The 17,353-nt window shown below is 48.6% G+C and overlaps 1 protein-coding gene across 4 annotated transcripts in view; it reads left to right on the top strand.

The window, feature by feature from the left end:
- The first annotated feature begins 12,818 nt into the window (after positions 1–12,818).
- Positions 12,819–17,353, top strand: part of CD99L2 (CD99 molecule like 2) — a 93,030-nt gene continuing 88,495 nt past the window's right edge. The window contains exon 1 of one of the 4 annotated variants that reach the window (XM_019667889.1): positions 12,819–13,069. In XM_019667889.1, the coding sequence (XP_019523434.1) occupies positions 12,832–13,069 (238 nt within the window). In that variant the 5' untranslated portion in view covers positions 12,819–12,831. The remainder of the gene's footprint in view (positions 13,070–17,353) is intronic. The other 3 variants (XM_019667890.1, XM_019667887.1, XM_019667888.1) reach the window with 3 other exon arrangements.

Raw genomic sequence — 17,353 nt, 5'->3', positions numbered from 1 at the left:
TTGGAGGCAGTCTTGTCCAATAGAAGAGAAAGACAAGGCCCAGAGAAGGAGAGTGGCCTGCCCAAAGCCTCAAAGTGACTTCCTAACACCTTCCCCCTACCCCACTGTCATCTGTAGGAGGGGGAGGATGTGCCCCAGCTTCTAACCATGGAACACCACAGATTCACCCCAATGGGGCTCCCCCAAGCTCCAGAGAGACATTCCCAGGAGAGAGTGAGTTTCCAGCAGTCAAGTGAAGAAAGTATTTCAGGCAGAAGAGAGTTATCAACTGTGCCGACTGCTGCTGAAAGATCAAGTAATGAGAGGACTGAGACTGCTGAATACAGGGCCGGCAAACTTTTTCTGTAAAAGATCAGATAGTAAATACGTTCAGCTTGGGGAGCCATCCGGTCTCTGTCACAACTACTCAACTCTGCCCTGGTAGCCCAAAAGCAGTTACAGAAAATAGGCAAGTGAATGGGCATGGCTGTGTGCTAACAACACTGTATTTATGGACACCAAAATTTGAATGTCACATCATTTCGTATGTCACGAAATATTCTTCTTTTTAAATTTTCTCAACCATTCTTAGCTGGTAGGCCATATGACTAAGTGACTGGCAGAACATGCCCACTGGTTGGAGTTTGCCCCGCCATGGTCTCCATCAGGGGTTCTCAGCCTTAGCTGTGCATTAGAACCGCCAGGGGAGCCTTTAGGAAAACACTAGTACTTACCCCATGCCAGGCCAAGTACATCAAATCTTGGGGAGTGGGGACTGACAGGGGTTATTTTCAAAGCTTCCCTGATACCCTGCAATTCAGGTATACACCCAAGAGAAATGAAAACATACGTCCGCACAAAAACGCTTACATACATGTTCATAGCAGCGTTGATCACAATAGCCCCAAACTGGAAACCCAAATGTCCATCTATTGATGAGCGGATAAACAAAATGTGGTCTATCCATACAACGGAATATTATGTAACTGTAAAAAACAATCATGATCGTGCTACAACATGAATGAGCCTTGAGAACATTATGCTCGGTGGAAGAAGCCAGACACAAAATGCTATATAGCACATGATTTATTTATATGAAATGTCTGAAATAGGCAAATCCATAGAGACAGAAAGCAGATTAGTGGTTGCCAGGGCCTGAGGGAGAGGAAATAGGGAGGGACTGCTAGTGGGTACAGGGTTTCCTTTTGGGGTGATGGAAATGTTCTGGAAGTAAGTAGAGGCGATAGTTACACAATACTGTGAATGTACTGGATGCCACTAAATTGTACACTTAAAGGGGTGAATTTTCTTCTGTGAATTTTACCTCAATTTATAAAGAAAAAGAAAGCTTCCCCAATGAGTCTATCATGTTGCCAGTGGGAGGAGACAGCAAATTTCAAAGGAACAGTCCTGGTTCTAAGGCAGAGTCCAGCACAGAGGCCATAGGAGTAGAAAGGATGGGACCCTCGCCTTCCTGGGCTGGGAGGGGGCAATACATTCCAGTGAGGCATGAGGGACAAATTGGAGCCAGCCAGGTAGACAAGGGAAGGAAGGTCATTGCAGACAATGGGGATATGCAGGGAAACCTAGGAGCACAAAGCAGTATGGTGGGCTCAGGCCAGGTCATACAGAGCTTTGTAGGCCACGGGCAGGAATTTTTTTAAAAAATATTTTAAAAATTTTCAATTATACTTGACATTCAATATTATATTAGTTTCATGTATGCAACATGCTCAGGAATTTGGATTTGCTCTGAGTGAGATGGAGAGCCTTTAACATGAAAAAAAGTTTTGGCAATTTTTTATTTTTCAATTATAGTTGACATACAATATTATACTAGTTTCAGGTATACAACATAGTGATTAAACACCTATATATCTCACGAAGTGATCCCCCTGATAAATCTAGCACCCATCTGACGCCATACGTAGTTATTAAAATATTATTGACTATATTCCTTATGCTATACCCTACATCCCCATGACTACTGTGTAACAACCAACTTGTACTTCTTAATCCCTTCACCCTTTTCACCCTCCACCCTCAAGCCCCATCCCATCTAGTAACCACCAGTTTGTTCTCTGTGTCTATGAGTCTGTTTCTGTTTTGTTTGTTCGTTTATCTTGTTCTTTAGATTCCATGTATAAGTGAAATTATATTTATCTTCCTCTGACTTATTTCACTCAGCATAATACCCTCTAGGTCTATCCATGTTGTTGCAGACGGCAAGATTTCATTCTTTCTTATAGATGAGTAACATTCCATTGTATATCTTTATACATTCATCTACTGATGGACACTTCTGTTGCTTCCACACCTTGGCTATTGTAAATAATGCTGCAGTAAACACATGGATGCATATGTGGTTTTGAATTAGTGTTTTGGGTTTCTTCAGATAAATACCCAAAAGTGGAATTACTGGGTCCTTTTTTGTCTTTCATTATAGCCTTTGTTTTAAAGTCTATTTTGTCTGGTATGAGTTGCTACCCCTGCTTTTTTTGTTTCACTTTGTTTTGTTTCCATTTTCATGAAATATCTTTTTCCGTCCTTTTACTTTCAGTCTGTGCGGGTCTTTCGATCTGAAGTGGGTCTCTTGTAGGCAGCATGTATCTTGTTTTCCTATCCGTTCACCCACCCTATATCTTTTGATTGGAGCATTTAATCCTTTGACATTTAAAGTGATTATTGATAGATACATAGTTATTGCCGTTTTATTATTCATATTTTTTCTTTTCTCTCCTCCCCCTCCCCCTCCTCCTCCTGCTTCTTCAAGAAGTCTCTTCAACATTCCTTGTAATACTGGTTTGATGGTGATGAACTCCTTTAGCGTTTTCTTGTCTGAGAACCCTTTTATCTGTCCTTTAATTCTAAATGATAACTTTGTAGCGTAAAGTAATGTTAACTGTAGGTCCTTGCTTTTCATCACTTTCAATATTTCATGCCAATTCCTTCTGGCCTGCAATGTTTCTGTTGAGAAATCAGCTGACAGTTTATGGGTGCTCTCTTGTAAGTAACTAACTGCCTTTCTCTTGCTGCTTTTAGGATTCTCTCTTTGTCTTTAACCTTTGTCATTTTAATTATGATGTGTCTTGGTGTGTGCCCCTTTGGGTTCATCTTGTTTGGGATTCTCTGCACTTCCTGGGCTTGTGTATCTTCACCAGGTTAGGGAAGTTTTCCATCATTATTTTTTCAAATAGTTTTTAAATTCCTTGTTCTCTCTCTTCTCCTTTTGGTACCCCTATGCCACGAATGTTTGTAAGCTCCTTAAACTGTCCTTATTATTACTATTTTTTGGATCCTTTTTTTCTTCTTGCTATTCTGATTGGGTGTTTCCTGCTACCTTGTCTTCCAAATCACTGATTTCCGTCCTCTGCTTCATCTAATCTACTGTTGATTCCCTCTAATGTATTCTTCATTTAAGTTACTGTATTTTTCATTTTTAGCTGGTTCATTTTTATGTTTTCAATCTCCATTTTTATGTTTCCTATCTCTTTGTTGAAGTTCTCCCTGATATCATTGTGTATCCTTATAACCAGTGTTTGGAACTCTGTATCTGGTAGATTGCTTATCTCCATTTTGTTTAGTTCTTTTGTTATGGACCTTTGTTCTGTTCTCTCATTTGGGACATGTTTCTTTGTCTCCTCATTTTGGCTGCCTCTTTGTGTTTGTTTGTATGTATTAGGTAGAGTGGCTATGTCTCCTGGTCTTAGAAGAGAAGCCTTATGTAGTAGGTGTCCTGTGGGGCCCAGTGGCATAGTCTCCCAGATCACCTGAGCCAGGCATTCAAGGTATGTCCTTTGTATGTGTTGTAGTTGAGATTTGATTGCTGTTAGCACATCAATAGGAGGGATTGACCCTCAGGCTGACTGGTTTTGAGGACTGGCCATGACTACAGTGGAGGAGCTGTTGTGCAGTGGCTGACCTTATGGAGTAGGATTCACTTTAGAGGGGCTCTTGTGCCTGCCCAGTCTGCCCTTTGGGTGCGTCATTTGTGGAAATGGTTAGGTGGTACTCTGGTGAGGTCTGAAGCCGGCCACTGGGTGTGTGGGTTCTGGGGCCTCTTGGGAGGGGCTCTGGTGCAGGCCAAGGCCAACTACTGCCTGTGCCTTGCCCAGGGCCACCTGGTATGAGCTACAAAGTGATCTGCAGATGGTTGCCACTTTTGCTGGGCTTGGAGGTGCCTGGGAGCGGCTAAGCTGCAAACTGAGACTGGCTGCCACTAGTACCAAGCTTGGGGCCATGTAGCAAGATGTATAGGACATGCTTGGGCCAGAGGCTGCTTGTTTGGGGTTTGTGAACCTTCAAGAGATTTTAAAGTCTGCATCATGAGCCAAGACAGGCTCTTTGTATGGAAAAGCCACTGAAAGTATCTTGGGTGGGCCCAGAAATTGAGTGGGGCAGGGTCTCCGGGAATCACCAGAATGGCAGGAATGGTGGTAGCTAGGTTGATGGAGACTCAGCTATGGCGCCTATTGGTGCAAGCAGGCTGGGTGGTGGGAGGGCTCAACAAAGGAACAATGGCTCCTGCCAGCACTTCTGTCTGGGAGGAAGCTGCTTTTCCAATTCTCGCCCTCAAGTCAGACAATTCAGCTCCTCCCAGCACGTCCCTGGTGACTTTCCAGTTGCTGTCCCAGCACTGGAGCTCAGAGTGATTGAGTCCATCAATGACTAAGTTTGTGCATGGGCCCTTTAAGAGGAATTTCTGGAATTCCAACAGCTCTCTGTTTCACTCAGCTGCAATCTCTGCTTATGTTCACAGCCAGAAGTTGTGGGGACTTCTCTCCCCAGCACTGGAACTCTGGGATGGTGGGGAGCCTGGTGTGGGGCTTGAACCCCCTGCTCCTCAGGGGGAGACCTCCGCAGCTGAGATATCCCCCCTGATTCTCAATCACCATATGTAAGTGTGGGCTCAGCCCGGATTGCATCTCTACTCCTCCTACCAGTCTCGGCATGGCTTCTTCTGTATATCCTTAATTATAGGACTTATGTTCAGCTAGGCTTCAAGTGATTATCAATGATGGTTGTTCTGTAGTCTAGTGGTAATCTTGAGGTGATTGTTGGTGGGGGCAAGCACAGTGTTTACCTACTCCACCATCTTGACTGGTAGCCTGAGACTGATGGATTTTTCAGCAAGGGAACAACGTGATCTGATTTACTTTTCAAGAGGCTCGCTCTGGGTGCTGGCTGGAGGCAGCAGTACGGTTATTCAGGGCAGAGATGGATGCATACATCCAAGGCTGATTAGAAGGCAGTGTTTGCAGTACTTGGTAATGAAGTAGGTGAGACCAGGAGAAGAGTCAAGGCTGCCTCCTAGGTTTGAAGCCCCGGCAACTGGAGGATCTTTGGTGCCACTTGCTGACATGGGGACCATGTAGGGGAGTGGCAGGGTGATTTTGCAGACAAGGATTGACATTTCTCTTTTGGACATCACAATACCTCTGAAAAAGCCATTAGACAATGCAGATCAGGCATTTGAATGTAGGTATCTGGGTTCACAGGAGAAGTAGGGCTGGAGAGGTTAAGGTGGGTGTGATCAGCATGTGGGCGTGAATGAGATGGCCCAGGGAGAGAGGTTAGAGTGAGGAGAATAGAGGACCTAGCAGAAGGTTCAGTGTGAGTAACAGCACAAAGGTAGGAAAGAGCACCCCGGTTTGGGGAGCAGTGAGTGCTCCAGTGAGGCCGGAAGCTGGGGCCAGGTGGGTGGTGGGAGAGAGATGGTTGGAGAAATTATCTGAGGCCAAATCAGGCAGGGCCTTGAACACTGAGCTCAGGAGCTTAGACTGGATCCCAGAAGCAATGGGAAGGAGCCACTGGGGGGCTTGAGCATGGTAGGGCTATGATGTGACTTAACATTTTCAGAAGATCCCACTTACTGTAGTGTGATAAATACACAAAAGGGCAGGGAACGGAGAAGTAAGACCCCAGTTAAGATGCTTCATTTTCTCTCAGTAGTCTTCACATGGTCACTTGTGTCAGAATATCCTTAGTGGGGATGTAGACAAAAGGGTGCTTTGAGAAGTCTTGAAGGGGTAGAATTTCCAGGTACTCAATACATGTTAATCAATTTTTGTTCAAATTCACATAACCAGTTAGAGGCAGGTCCACGGTGCTCCAATTTTTCTCTGCCTTAGTTTACCCAGGCCCAGTGATAAAAGTCTGCAGTCAAACTGAAGTTTGACATTTGTATGAGCTAACGGAATCAAATGGTCTTGTTGGGCAGGCTGGGGTGGGGTTACTGTAACATCCAAATTCATGTCCACTAGCATCCTACATGTGTGTGTGTGTGTGTGTGTGTGTGATGTATTGGTGCCTCAAAGGGGTGTCAATGCCTGTTGAAAAACAAGAGGTATTTTTAACACAATGTTGTTACTATTAATTGGATGCTGTTTTGCACATTTGTGTCCTGTAACTTTTTCTGGGAGGTTTCTTGGACTGTTCCCATTACCAGAAAAGACAGAAAGAGGCCAATTGTTGGTTTCTATGGTTTGAGTCTTCCAAGTGCTTCAGGGAGACTCTACTGGCTAAGTTAAATAAGGTCCTACTCCTTTGCATTTGGGAGGCAAATGTTAAGTCCTATTCCTGTAGAGGTCAGACATCAGAGTGGAAAATGCTACCTTGAAAATATGAGAGACATAAGTTATTTCTTGCCAAGTGCTTATGCAAATTTCATATTAATTCAACTGAGCACTAGAAATTTACAGAACAGTCTCTCACATTAGGAAAACATGCAGGTATGAGGTTTTGCCCTGGTTGACTTGGCACACAGGCTTCCAGAAGCTGGGCGGGCGCTCTGCATTTCGATTTCCAGAGACGAGGACTCTTTCTCATGATAATGAGCTTTGAAACCAAGTGGTGACCCACTGGCATTTTGTACTCGTCTTCTTTTCCTTTTGTATCATCACCATGGCCATCATTGCCATTATCGTCACCATTGTATGGTCCTTGGTGTGTTAAAAAAACACACAAAAAAAACCTCAAATAGGAATTCTAACAGAAATCCAAAAGGATGAGATGACTCGTATCTCACGGGAATTTGTGGCACTGGGTTACAAAATGTTCTGGTCAAAGTCTCCCTTGAGAGGGTGAGCAACTCCATGGCATACAGTTTGCACAGGTGTGATTGTGGGGGCGGGGAGGGTCTTCTGAAGACACGCAGGCATGAAAGTCATCACAGGGCAGCTAGCAGAGCCTGAGAGCCCAGGTCCCAGCTCACCACTCCTCCTGAGCCCAGATAAGCACTCCTGGAACTCCTGCACCGGCCTCCGCCCTCTTCTCCCTGCCTCCACGCCCCACCCCAACCCCCTCTCCACTATGCCGAGCTTTTTACTCTTCGATGGCTCTGTCACCTAGAGCAGCATTTCCTAAGGCGGTTGCTGAGTTCCGTGCAATAGAGCCCCGAGTCTCGTTCAAGAAATGAATCCATGAAATGTCAATCTGATCTTGTCACCCTGCAGCCTCTCCCCAGCCCCACTGAAAGAAAACCCTTTGGGGTTCCCAGCTGTCTTTCGATAGAATCTAAACTTAACCTGCTCTCTGAGCCCTGCACAACCTGGTTCCAGCCAACTCATATTCCATATGTTGCGTTCTTTCTTATTTCTGGGTCTTTGCTTCAGCAGTTCTCTCAGAACACACACACCCATCAGCACGGATAACTATTACTTTTCCTTAAGTCAGCTCAACCCTGACCATCCAACTGGGAAGGACCCCACTCTTTGATGCTCCCACAGTGCCCTGTGCTCCCCTCTCTAACTGCCTGTGTCACATGGAGTTATAATTGCTTGCCATCTGTCTCCTCCCTACAGGGCACCCAGGATTTCTATGGCCACTGCTATCTTTGCCACATATTTACTCTGAACTCCCAACTTCTCTTCAGCCCCATGGCTCCCAGCCTCTTTCCGTAGATGATGCCAGCAGCCACTGCTGTGGACCACTTTCTCTGTCTCTGCCACTTAATGCTTAAAACCCTTTAGTGGCTTCCCTTTGTTCTCGGGATCAAATCTTTGCTCATTAGCGTGGCATTCAAGGCTCTGCCTGACCTTGCCTTACTATAAAATCCAAGAGGGGAGAGAATAAGAATGCTGGGGCGAGGAGGAGGAGAATGAGGGATAATTTGCTTACAACTCCAAAAATATGAAAGAGAAACATTGTTTTAGAATTCATCTTCAGGGTTTCTGTTTACATATGGGGTGTGTTTCAAAAAATTCCTATGTATCAGGGCTCTGGGTGGGCTCAATATTGCTGGTACAGCCAGTGATTCCCAGACCTGTGAATTTCTCTGGCGAGTAGATTTCTTTTTTCTTTTCTTTTCTTTTTTTTTTTTTTTAATTTGGGGACGGCTAGGGTTGCCAACTTTCTATTTTGCAAAGTAAGCACATTAAATAAAACACTACCATCTTTTCATGAAATAAAGGACTTTTGTATACCAAAAAACTCCATGATTTCAGAATAAAGGTCAGTACTCTAGCTTTATGGGGGAAAACTTGCCACAACAACCTCATTTTTCTTATTTCGCCTGGGACTGGTAAAGACTTGCTGATGTCTGATGTCAGGCATTTAGGGAACTGTTGTAGCCCGTGGCGCTCCCTCTCCCCAGGGCTAGCTGCAAGCATTCCTATTGATATGCACGGAGTCTTTGTGTCTTAATTGGCCCGCACAGTGGGGAGCAAGGTGGGAGGGGGAGTGTTGCTCCTTTCCCACCCCTACCTTGCCGGAGCCCACAAACTAGTTTGGTTAGAGGGGTTAGGTCCCTAAGCTGTAGGAGAAGAAAGGATGCAGATGGAAGGACTGTTGAATCCATGAGCACAAGCTGAGCTGCCTTCGGTCCCAGAGACCTTTGTCACCGCGCCTGCCTTAATGTGGACTCCCTCTCCGCTCTGGCACCCCAAGGATCAGTGTGTGTGTGTGTGTGGGAGGGAGTTAGCAGGAAGTGGCAGTCCTGACATGGACAGTGGTGCTCTCAGGATGGGCTCCTTCAACAGTGGTGGGGGCGGTGGCAAGGCCTTTCTAGGGCCCTGGTGGGCAGATGCCACCAGGTGGGGCTGATTTTGGCTGTGGGTGAGGGAGACCCCCTTGGGGGACTTTGCAAGGAGGGCTCTGTGGCGCTTGGGAGCAACACAGGAAATCTGCACTAATGATAGTGAGATGACAGCTGTTTTGGAATTTAGAACACATCTTCCCAAGTATATAGTGCGTAATGAGGGTGGAGGTGGAAAGTTGGGCAGTGGTAGAATACCAGGCTAGCCCTTAGAAGTCTCCTTAACTCAGGTTAGTGGAAGACCTCCCAGCTCAATCTGTGCATCTCCTGTACTCCCACGGGCCTGGTGGTCATTAGTCCATGGCACAGTAGTCTGCCAGGGTCAGAGTTGAGGAAAGCTGAGTGTTTTAGGAGAGGAGCTTGTCAGACCAAATGCTTTTCCAATTGCTGACAATTTTCAGGATATGAGAAGTTCCAGGAAGAGTAGCAAGAGGGTGGGACAAGGAAGGCTCCGCCAGGAGTCCATCCCAGCTCCCACGTGCACTGGCAGTGAGAAGCGTATGTGCGTGGGGCGATGGGAAGCACAGAATCATGGTTTCTAAGCGTAGAATTTCCTGTATGTAAATCAACTCCATGTTCAATTTCAATTCAGCAGGATAGCCGCTACCTGACTGAGAGGCTCACCAAGTTCTAGGTGGTCTTCAGCCTGGCAGGCTCAGGGCCAGATATCATCAGCCCCCTCAAACTCACACTAACCTAACTTATATGAGGCCGAGAGACAAGCCAGGCCCCAGGTGAGTCATATTACACAGGGAGAGTTATCTGGTAGGATAACTAACCTCAGACATTTGTAATATTTTGATTAATTACCTTTTTTTTAAAGTGCGTTTCTTTTGGCACATGGTAAACATTTCCCTTTTCTGTTGGTTCTTATTGCTGTGTCATCCCCTGTTCTGTGGAACATGAGCTTTAGGTCTCACACATCACCTGTTAAAATTCATCCTTGCCAGAGCTGTAGCTGCTAGAATGGAGGCCAGCTAACTTTCTTAGTAAAGGGCTAAGTGTAACTATTTTAGGTTTTGTGGGCTCCATGGTCTCTGTCACAAATACTCAGCTGTGCTGCGGTAGCAAAAACAGCCATCAACAATACAGAAACAGGGCGGCCGGATGGCTCAGTTTATTAGAGCGCGTGCTCTTAACAACAAGGTTGCGGGTTCGACTCTCACATGGGATGGTGGGCTGCGCCACCCCCCCCACCCCCGCAACTAGACTGAAAAGGTGACTGGACTTGGAGCTGAGCTGCGCCCTCCACAACTAAGATTGAAGGACAACTTGAATTGGAGCTGATGGGTCCTGGGAAAAACATACTCTTCCCCCCCAAAAAGCACATTGTTCCCCAATAAAGTTTTTTTTAAAAAAAGAATTCAAACATAATAAAACTGTATAAAGTAAAAGGTGAAAGAAAGGTTGTAAAAAAAAAACACCAATACAGAAACAAATGGGTGTGGCTGTGTGCCCACGAACTTCATGGACCCTGACATTTGACTTTTCTATAACTTTTCCATGTCACAAAATAACCTTCTTGTGAGTTTTCAATCACTTAAAATGGAGAAAACCACTTTTAGTTTGCAAGCCATACAAATAGGCCCGTGGGCTGGATTTGGCTGGTGGGTGGGATTTGGCCAGTGGGCGGGATTCGGCCAGGGGCCCATAGTGTGCCAACTACCCGTGATCTAGAAGATAGTCTTACTGTACATAACACCACAGCCAGTGTTCTGCTGGTGGGTTTTAGGTGTGCGCACTGCACATGTACCAGTTAGAGCTCCAGGTGTGTGTGACTGTCCACAGCATGTTGACTGAGATGGCCTCAACTCAGGGGCTGCATTTTCTTCACCTCCTCAGTGTAGCCAAGTGTATAGGAGCCTGAAGGGCTCCTAAAGACGGTGATATCCAGTGCTCCCCTGGTACACATGGGACTACTGAGGCCAGGGGACAAGGGAACGGCCCAAGGCACCCAGAGTTACTGGGAGAGTTGAAGGCATATCTGTGCCCTGGAATACACAGTAACTGCTCAACCTCACAGTAGCCAGTATTTTCTTAGTTGTAATGAGACTAGCAAGTAATGCCTTTCTGCTCACCATGTCCCAGGCTGCCCACTTTTCCACCGTCTCAGTTAATCCTTAGCACAACCTTATTGGGTTCAGCCAGGATTTCAACCCTGCTTGGCTTGGAAGCACATGTTCTTAGCCATCAACACTGGGGTTCCTAGTGATCCGCTTTTGCCCTCTGACACTATGGGACTGGAGCTGATTAGCTCCCAACCTCAAGGAACCTCCATTTTGCTCCTTTCCCCTCATAGATCATTGAGGTGATACATGAAGTTGTGAGGAATAAAAAATACGGATAAAATGCCTGGAATATGCCATATATTGTATGTAGTGTGTGTTCAATAACTACTCGCTATTTCTGTTAATTCTCCGGCTAGTTAGTGTCAGAATAAGCACTGCTCTGAAACTCCAAACAGCGACTCATATGTTTTGTTTTTCCAGCCCCAGGATTCAGAGCAATGGATGGAAGTCACAGGCTCCATCGCAGGGAGACCCCCGCCCCCTCACTATGGCTCAGGGGGTGGAGAGAGCCACTGTGGGGGTCTCTGGAGGGCGGGGCTGGTGGGGGGCACAGCAAGCCTACTGAAGGCACACTTGGGGGAGGTGGTGGTAGCCCCCCTCTAAAGAGGATGTCGCCCAGAGCAGCCAGTGTCCAATAATGGCAGGGCTAGGATCGACGCCACCGCTCCGCAGAGCAGCGGCGCTTTCTTTGTCCTCGAAAGCTGGCTGCAGCTGGAGCCCTTCCTGAGGGCGTTCACGTCAAAGGCTGCAGCGGGCATTTTGCTGTTCAGGGCAGTGTCGGAATCTGATTTCGTCCGGTGCCGGAGATGCACTCCGTTTGCGGAGGTTCATAGGCAAGGACTGCAGCGCGTTTGTCGTTCAGTGAGCACGTTTTACAAATCGACTCTGCAGATGTGAACTTGCGCTTTCAGCGCATTCATCAAAGCCTCGGGAGAGCTGACCCTGTCCCTCCTCCCTCGTCCCCTTGGGCCCGCCGGCGCTCAGGCTTAGGGCGCCCTCCACTCTCCCTCTCGCCTGCTGCGGTGTCCCCGGCCTCGGGCTTGTTTCATTGAGGCGTGCTGCTGTTTCCCAATCATGAAAACGGCCCTTTTCTTTAATCTCTGGATTGGGTTCCACTACAGCTTCCTGCAGGGATCAGCGAATGGGCGGACAGCCAACGGTTCTGAAAAGCAAGCGCCGCTACAGCGACTGGGGCAAGTGCGCGGGTGCTCTGCCCTGGAGCCGCAGCTGGAGGGGCCCCTAGGGAAGAGCCTTTTACAAGGATCACACCAGTTAGAAGGGGAAGAGCTCTGTCCAAGGGTCCCCCAGCTAGCAGAGTGCACCTGGCTGGTGCTCTGCCTTGGGTCCTGCTACAGCCGGGGCGGAGTCTGGCACATCGGGTGGAAATCACCACACACTCTAATCGCAGGCACCTCTGACTGCCCCGCCACTGTTGAGTTACTGTTCCGGGCCCGCAGGGTCCACCTCTAGGACTTCCATTTCTAGGACCCGGGTAGGAAGGGGCCTGTGGGCCGCGCGCTGGAGCGGGACCCAGCCCAGACCACCCCACCCGCTGGGTGACCGCGGGCTCCGCCCCTTGCGCACCAGCCCCGCCCCCTGCTGAAGACCTGCCCCCAAGTTGCGGTCCAGCCCCTTGTGCAGAGACCCCACCCCCGAGACTGCAGGCTCGCCCCACCCCCTCGCGCCGCTGTCGCAGCCCCGCCCCACCTCACCTTGCCTCAGCCTGGCGCGCGCCCGGCGCCAGCGCTCATGCGCGCTCCCCCCGCCCTCCGGGGGCGCGCCGGCTCTGGGCGGGTCCTGCGGTGGCAGCGGTCTCCTCCTCCTGCCGCTCCTCCTCTTTCCCTGCTCCTCCCCAACTTCCCCCGCGGGCGTTCTCGAGCCAACTGTGCTCCTCTGGGCCCCCTCCACCTGCTTCTAACCATGGTGGCCTGGCACTCGGCGTTCCTCGTTTGCCTCGCTTTCTCCTTGGCCACTCTGATCCAGAGAGGTAAGGAGGGCGGGTGGCGCAGGGGGACCCCACCCTGGGGGCCCGCGAGGTGGGGGCTCTGCGCCCCAGTGGCCCCGTGGTGCGCATGAGCGGCCTGGTGCCCGCCCCTTGGGCCTGCGGCGGAGATAGCCTGCGGGTGGGGGTGCGGGGGTGCGAGCCAGGATTCCGCGGGGGCTGAGCCTGCCGCAATCCACGTGGCCAGAGAGGAGGGACCGGGACCCCTCCTGGTGCGGGGCTGGAAAGAGCCAGATAGTACCCCCTTAAAATCCTGAACAAGGTGTCTCCATTGGTGACAGTAGCTGCCCCCAGCAGATGGCCTTTGGGAAAACCTTGAAGAGAGCACTCATTCCCTCGAGTGGGGCGTCTCAAAATGTGTTTTGAGGCCACCTGCGGTAGAAGCACCTGGGGAGCTTCCTGGGCCCATTCCTACCCCCCTTTGTCAGGGTCTCCACGGGGAAGGTGATGTGTAGGTCTAACCAGCTCCTCAGGTGCGTCTGGTGCCCGCCCCAGTTTTCAGCCATTGGTGATATTTTGCCAAGAAGGAGGAGAAAGGGATTCTGTGGAATCAAGGGAGCAAGTTTCTTAGATCCTGGCTACTCAGAGTGTGGTCCAGAGCCCACACAGCATCACCTGGGACTTGTTAGGAGTGCAGCATCTCGGGTCCCGCCCCTGACCTACTGAGTCAGATTCTGCATTTTAACTAGATCCCGGGTATTTTGCATTCAAGCTTGGAAGCGTCCTCTTAGAATAAATGCAGCCTGTAGTTAAAAATAGGGTCTCCGCGTGTACCGGCCGTCTTCTTACACTTATTTATATCCCATCTCCACATCAGAAAAGGGCTTTAAGGAGAACACTGCAATTGAGCACAGAATTGTGCTCTGAGCTTCGTGACAATGAAGGCAAATTCAGCTACTGAAAAACAAATGAGCTTAGCAAAATCAAAAGTTTGTCCTAGTACTGAGTTCTAGTGAGACTTGTGTTACATATAAGGAACACGGGAAAACAGTGGACAGCGCTAGCCAAGGCAGTTTTGCAAAAGCTGCAGAAATGTTTCTCGTGAGCAACCGTCCTGGAGTTGGTACAGCATTCTGCAAAGGTGCCAGACTCTGTTGTAGACACTGATGGTGCAGCAGTGAACAGAACTGAGACTGCTCATTGCTCATGGAGCTGGCATTCTGGTGGGAGGAGAAGACAAACACAAACATGGCAATCTATACAGTATATTGCTGGTGCTATGAAGAAAACTAAAGCAAGTTGCAGAGTTGTTGAATTTTCTTTTTCCCTTTGAGGTTAACATTTTAATTTTGTGTATGGTGCATTTGTGGGGAAAAGTATAATCACTTCATTGACTTACATCTAATGATGTGGAAAATTTGAATGTGGAAGCACAAAAAAAGTTAGAACAGTGACACTCGCTTCAAAGCTGTCTTCTGAAAGTCTTCAACATGGTGTGCATATTGACAAGGTGAGGAATAAAAATGATCAGGTCTCGGCTTTTCACCATCAAGTGTTACACTACAGCAGTGGTTCTCAACCTTCCTAATGCTGCGACCCCTTAATCCAGTTCCTCATGTTGTGGTGACCCCCAACCATAAAATTATTTTCGTTGCTATTCTATCACTGTAATTTTGCTACTGTTATGAATCATAATGTAAATATCTTTTTGTTTTCCGATGCTCTTAGGCGACTCCTGCGAAAGGGTCATTCGACCCCCAAAGGGGTCGCAACCCACAGGTTGAGAACCGCTGCACTAGATGATTTAGGAGGCGGTGGAGGAAACTGCGAACTGGTGCAACCATTTTACAAATGAGCAAATGGAGGCACAAGGAGGTGAAGTAACTTGCTCAGGTGGCAAAGCTCAGATTTGATCCTGGACTTGTCTGATTCCACAGCCCTTGCTTTTAAGCACTAGGCTTATGCCTTTATAGCTGGAGGCTGCTCTCCTTCTACCTCTGACTGGCCACGTGGCCTTGGGAAAGTTCTCTGAACCTCAGTCAGATGAGCAGTCTGTATAACGCCTAACAACTCACAATGCCTAATGTCTTGAGGGAACCAGGCGTGTATCACTCTCAGATCTGCAGCCCTGTCATCAGCTACCTTTTCCTGAGTGCTCGCTGTGTGACAGCACTTCGCATTATTGTTTTTAATTGTCTCAGCAGTTTTGCTGGCTAGGTATTATTACACCCACCTTCCGCATGAGGGGCCCCTGGTCACATAGCTTGGAAGAGAGTGAGCCAAGATCCTATCCAGATAAGGCTGCTACCCAATGACCTAATTTTATTTTTTTATTTTCTTTTTAAAGATTTTATTGGGGAATTGCGGGGAGGGGAACAGAGAAGTTGCTGTCCTTTTGTTCTTCAGTCTAGTTGTGGAGGAGGTTGCTTCACTGGCCCATGTTGGTATTATCATTGCTCTCTTCCCGGGTGAGGCAGTCATTCGCCCGCCATTGGACTGCCACTTACAGCAGCTCACGGCAGCTCACGGCAGCTCACGGCAGCTCACGCCCGCTGCTGGCCAGCCCCACTGCAGCCTACCGGGCACGCAGCCCAGCTCCAGGTTGAGCTGTTGTTCACCATCTTAGCTGTAGAGGGCGCAGCGTCACTGGTCCTCATGTGGGATCCGAACTGGGGACCTGCTGCTCAGAGCTGGCGTCCAAGCCAACTCTTAACCAACACGCCACTTGGTCGGCCTGCCAGTGACCTAATTTTAATTAAGAAAGCTGAAGCAGGAGAAGCTTTGGCTTCAGAGTAGGGACCCAGTTTTCTGGATCTTTTGTGAAAAATACGATGACAAATACAGGCCTTGCATTTGTGGTCTTCTTCCGGGAATGCAGGCAGTTTCAGAGCGGGTGTGTCGAAATGAAGAAACAGAAAACAGATGCTCAGTTAGGCACCTGCTGGCTCTCCTGGAGCACCAAAGTGGTGGATGGGGCAGGCCTGCCCAAGAGCCACTTTATTCTGCTCTAGCTCCTCAGCAGCAAGATGTTACTAAGAAAGGCTGACAGGCTTCAGAGGGTGCACACAACCTCGAAGCATGATTTGGGAAATCCGCCCAGATGCTGGAAAGTTGACGCAGATTTTAGGCTCCCAGGAATTTAAAAGCGTGGTTAACAAGTCATCCCTGTTTTAATTACAGATGGGGTTTTAGTCCACTGTGTATTTTACTAGCTTCGGAAACTCCTCTGAGGACAGGCCTGTCGCCTTTATGCACCTACAGAAACGGGAAGCTGTTCTTCTGAGCAATGGGGACTAGCTCAGTGGTGCGGGTGGGTAGTCATAACGAGGGCTCCATTTCCCCGATGTCTTCCATGCACCGGGTTCTCAGTGCCTCACACACATTTCCCCCTCCTAACTCCCCTGACATGTTGGCACGGTGACCCCTCTCGTCTCCTGAGGTCTATAATGGCTGTTTGCCTACAGCCTTGAAAATAACTAAGTGGTAACCCATAGTGCAGATGCAAAACATGGGGTCCACTGAGGTTTAGGACTTCAACTCAGGTTTATCTGAATAACCAAAGCAGGGGGCATGAACGCAGATACTTCCAGGGATGAGGCAGGTCAGAGAAATGTGAGAAGTGGTCGAGAATCAGTGTGATAAGAGTGCCTACTCTCTTCAAAAGGCCAGCCGAGTGGCACGTTGGTTAAGAGCTGGCTTGGGACGCCAGAGGGCCCTGGTTCAGATCCCACATATGAGGGCCAGTGACACTGCCCTCTACAGCTAAGATGCTGAACAACAGCTCAACCTGGAGCTGGGCTGCTGTGAGTCACCGCCGGCGACGGCATAGGCTGCAGCAGATTGCCATGGGCTACCATGTGTGGCCAGCAGCCAGCATGAGTGGCCAGCAGCTGCTGTGAGTGGCCGTCCAGAAGCCGGCGGCTGATATGCCTCCTCCGGGAAGAGCGCAATGATGGTGCCAACTTGGGCCAGTGAAGCAACGTCCTCCACAACTAGACTGAAGACCAAAAGGACAGCAACTTGTCTGTTCCCCTTTCCTCAACCCCCCAGCGCTGTTCCCATCCACCAATTCCCCAATAAAAAAACCTTAAAAAAAAAAGAGGTAGCCCAGCCAGCAGAGGGAGGGTGCCGGCTTTGGAGCAAGCCTGCCCAGCACTACTACAACCTGGGGCAAGTCACTTAACTGCTCGGTTCCTTACACCACCCACCTCATGGGGCTGTTATTAGTGTTAAATGAATGCAGTGAATAAAGCGCTTAGCAGAGCGCCTGGCTCTAAGTGAGCTCTGTGTTAGTAATTCACATTACCTAAGACCTTCTAAGCCACATTT

This window comes from Hipposideros armiger, unplaced genomic scaffold (assembly GCF_001890085.2).
Source record: "Hipposideros armiger isolate ML-2016 unplaced genomic scaffold, ASM189008v1 scaffold_509, whole genome shotgun sequence".
In the NCBI taxonomy this organism is placed as follows: Eukaryota; Metazoa; Chordata; class Mammalia; order Chiroptera; family Hipposideridae; genus Hipposideros; species Hipposideros armiger.
This window is presented reverse-complemented; position numbering and strand designations above follow the sequence as displayed.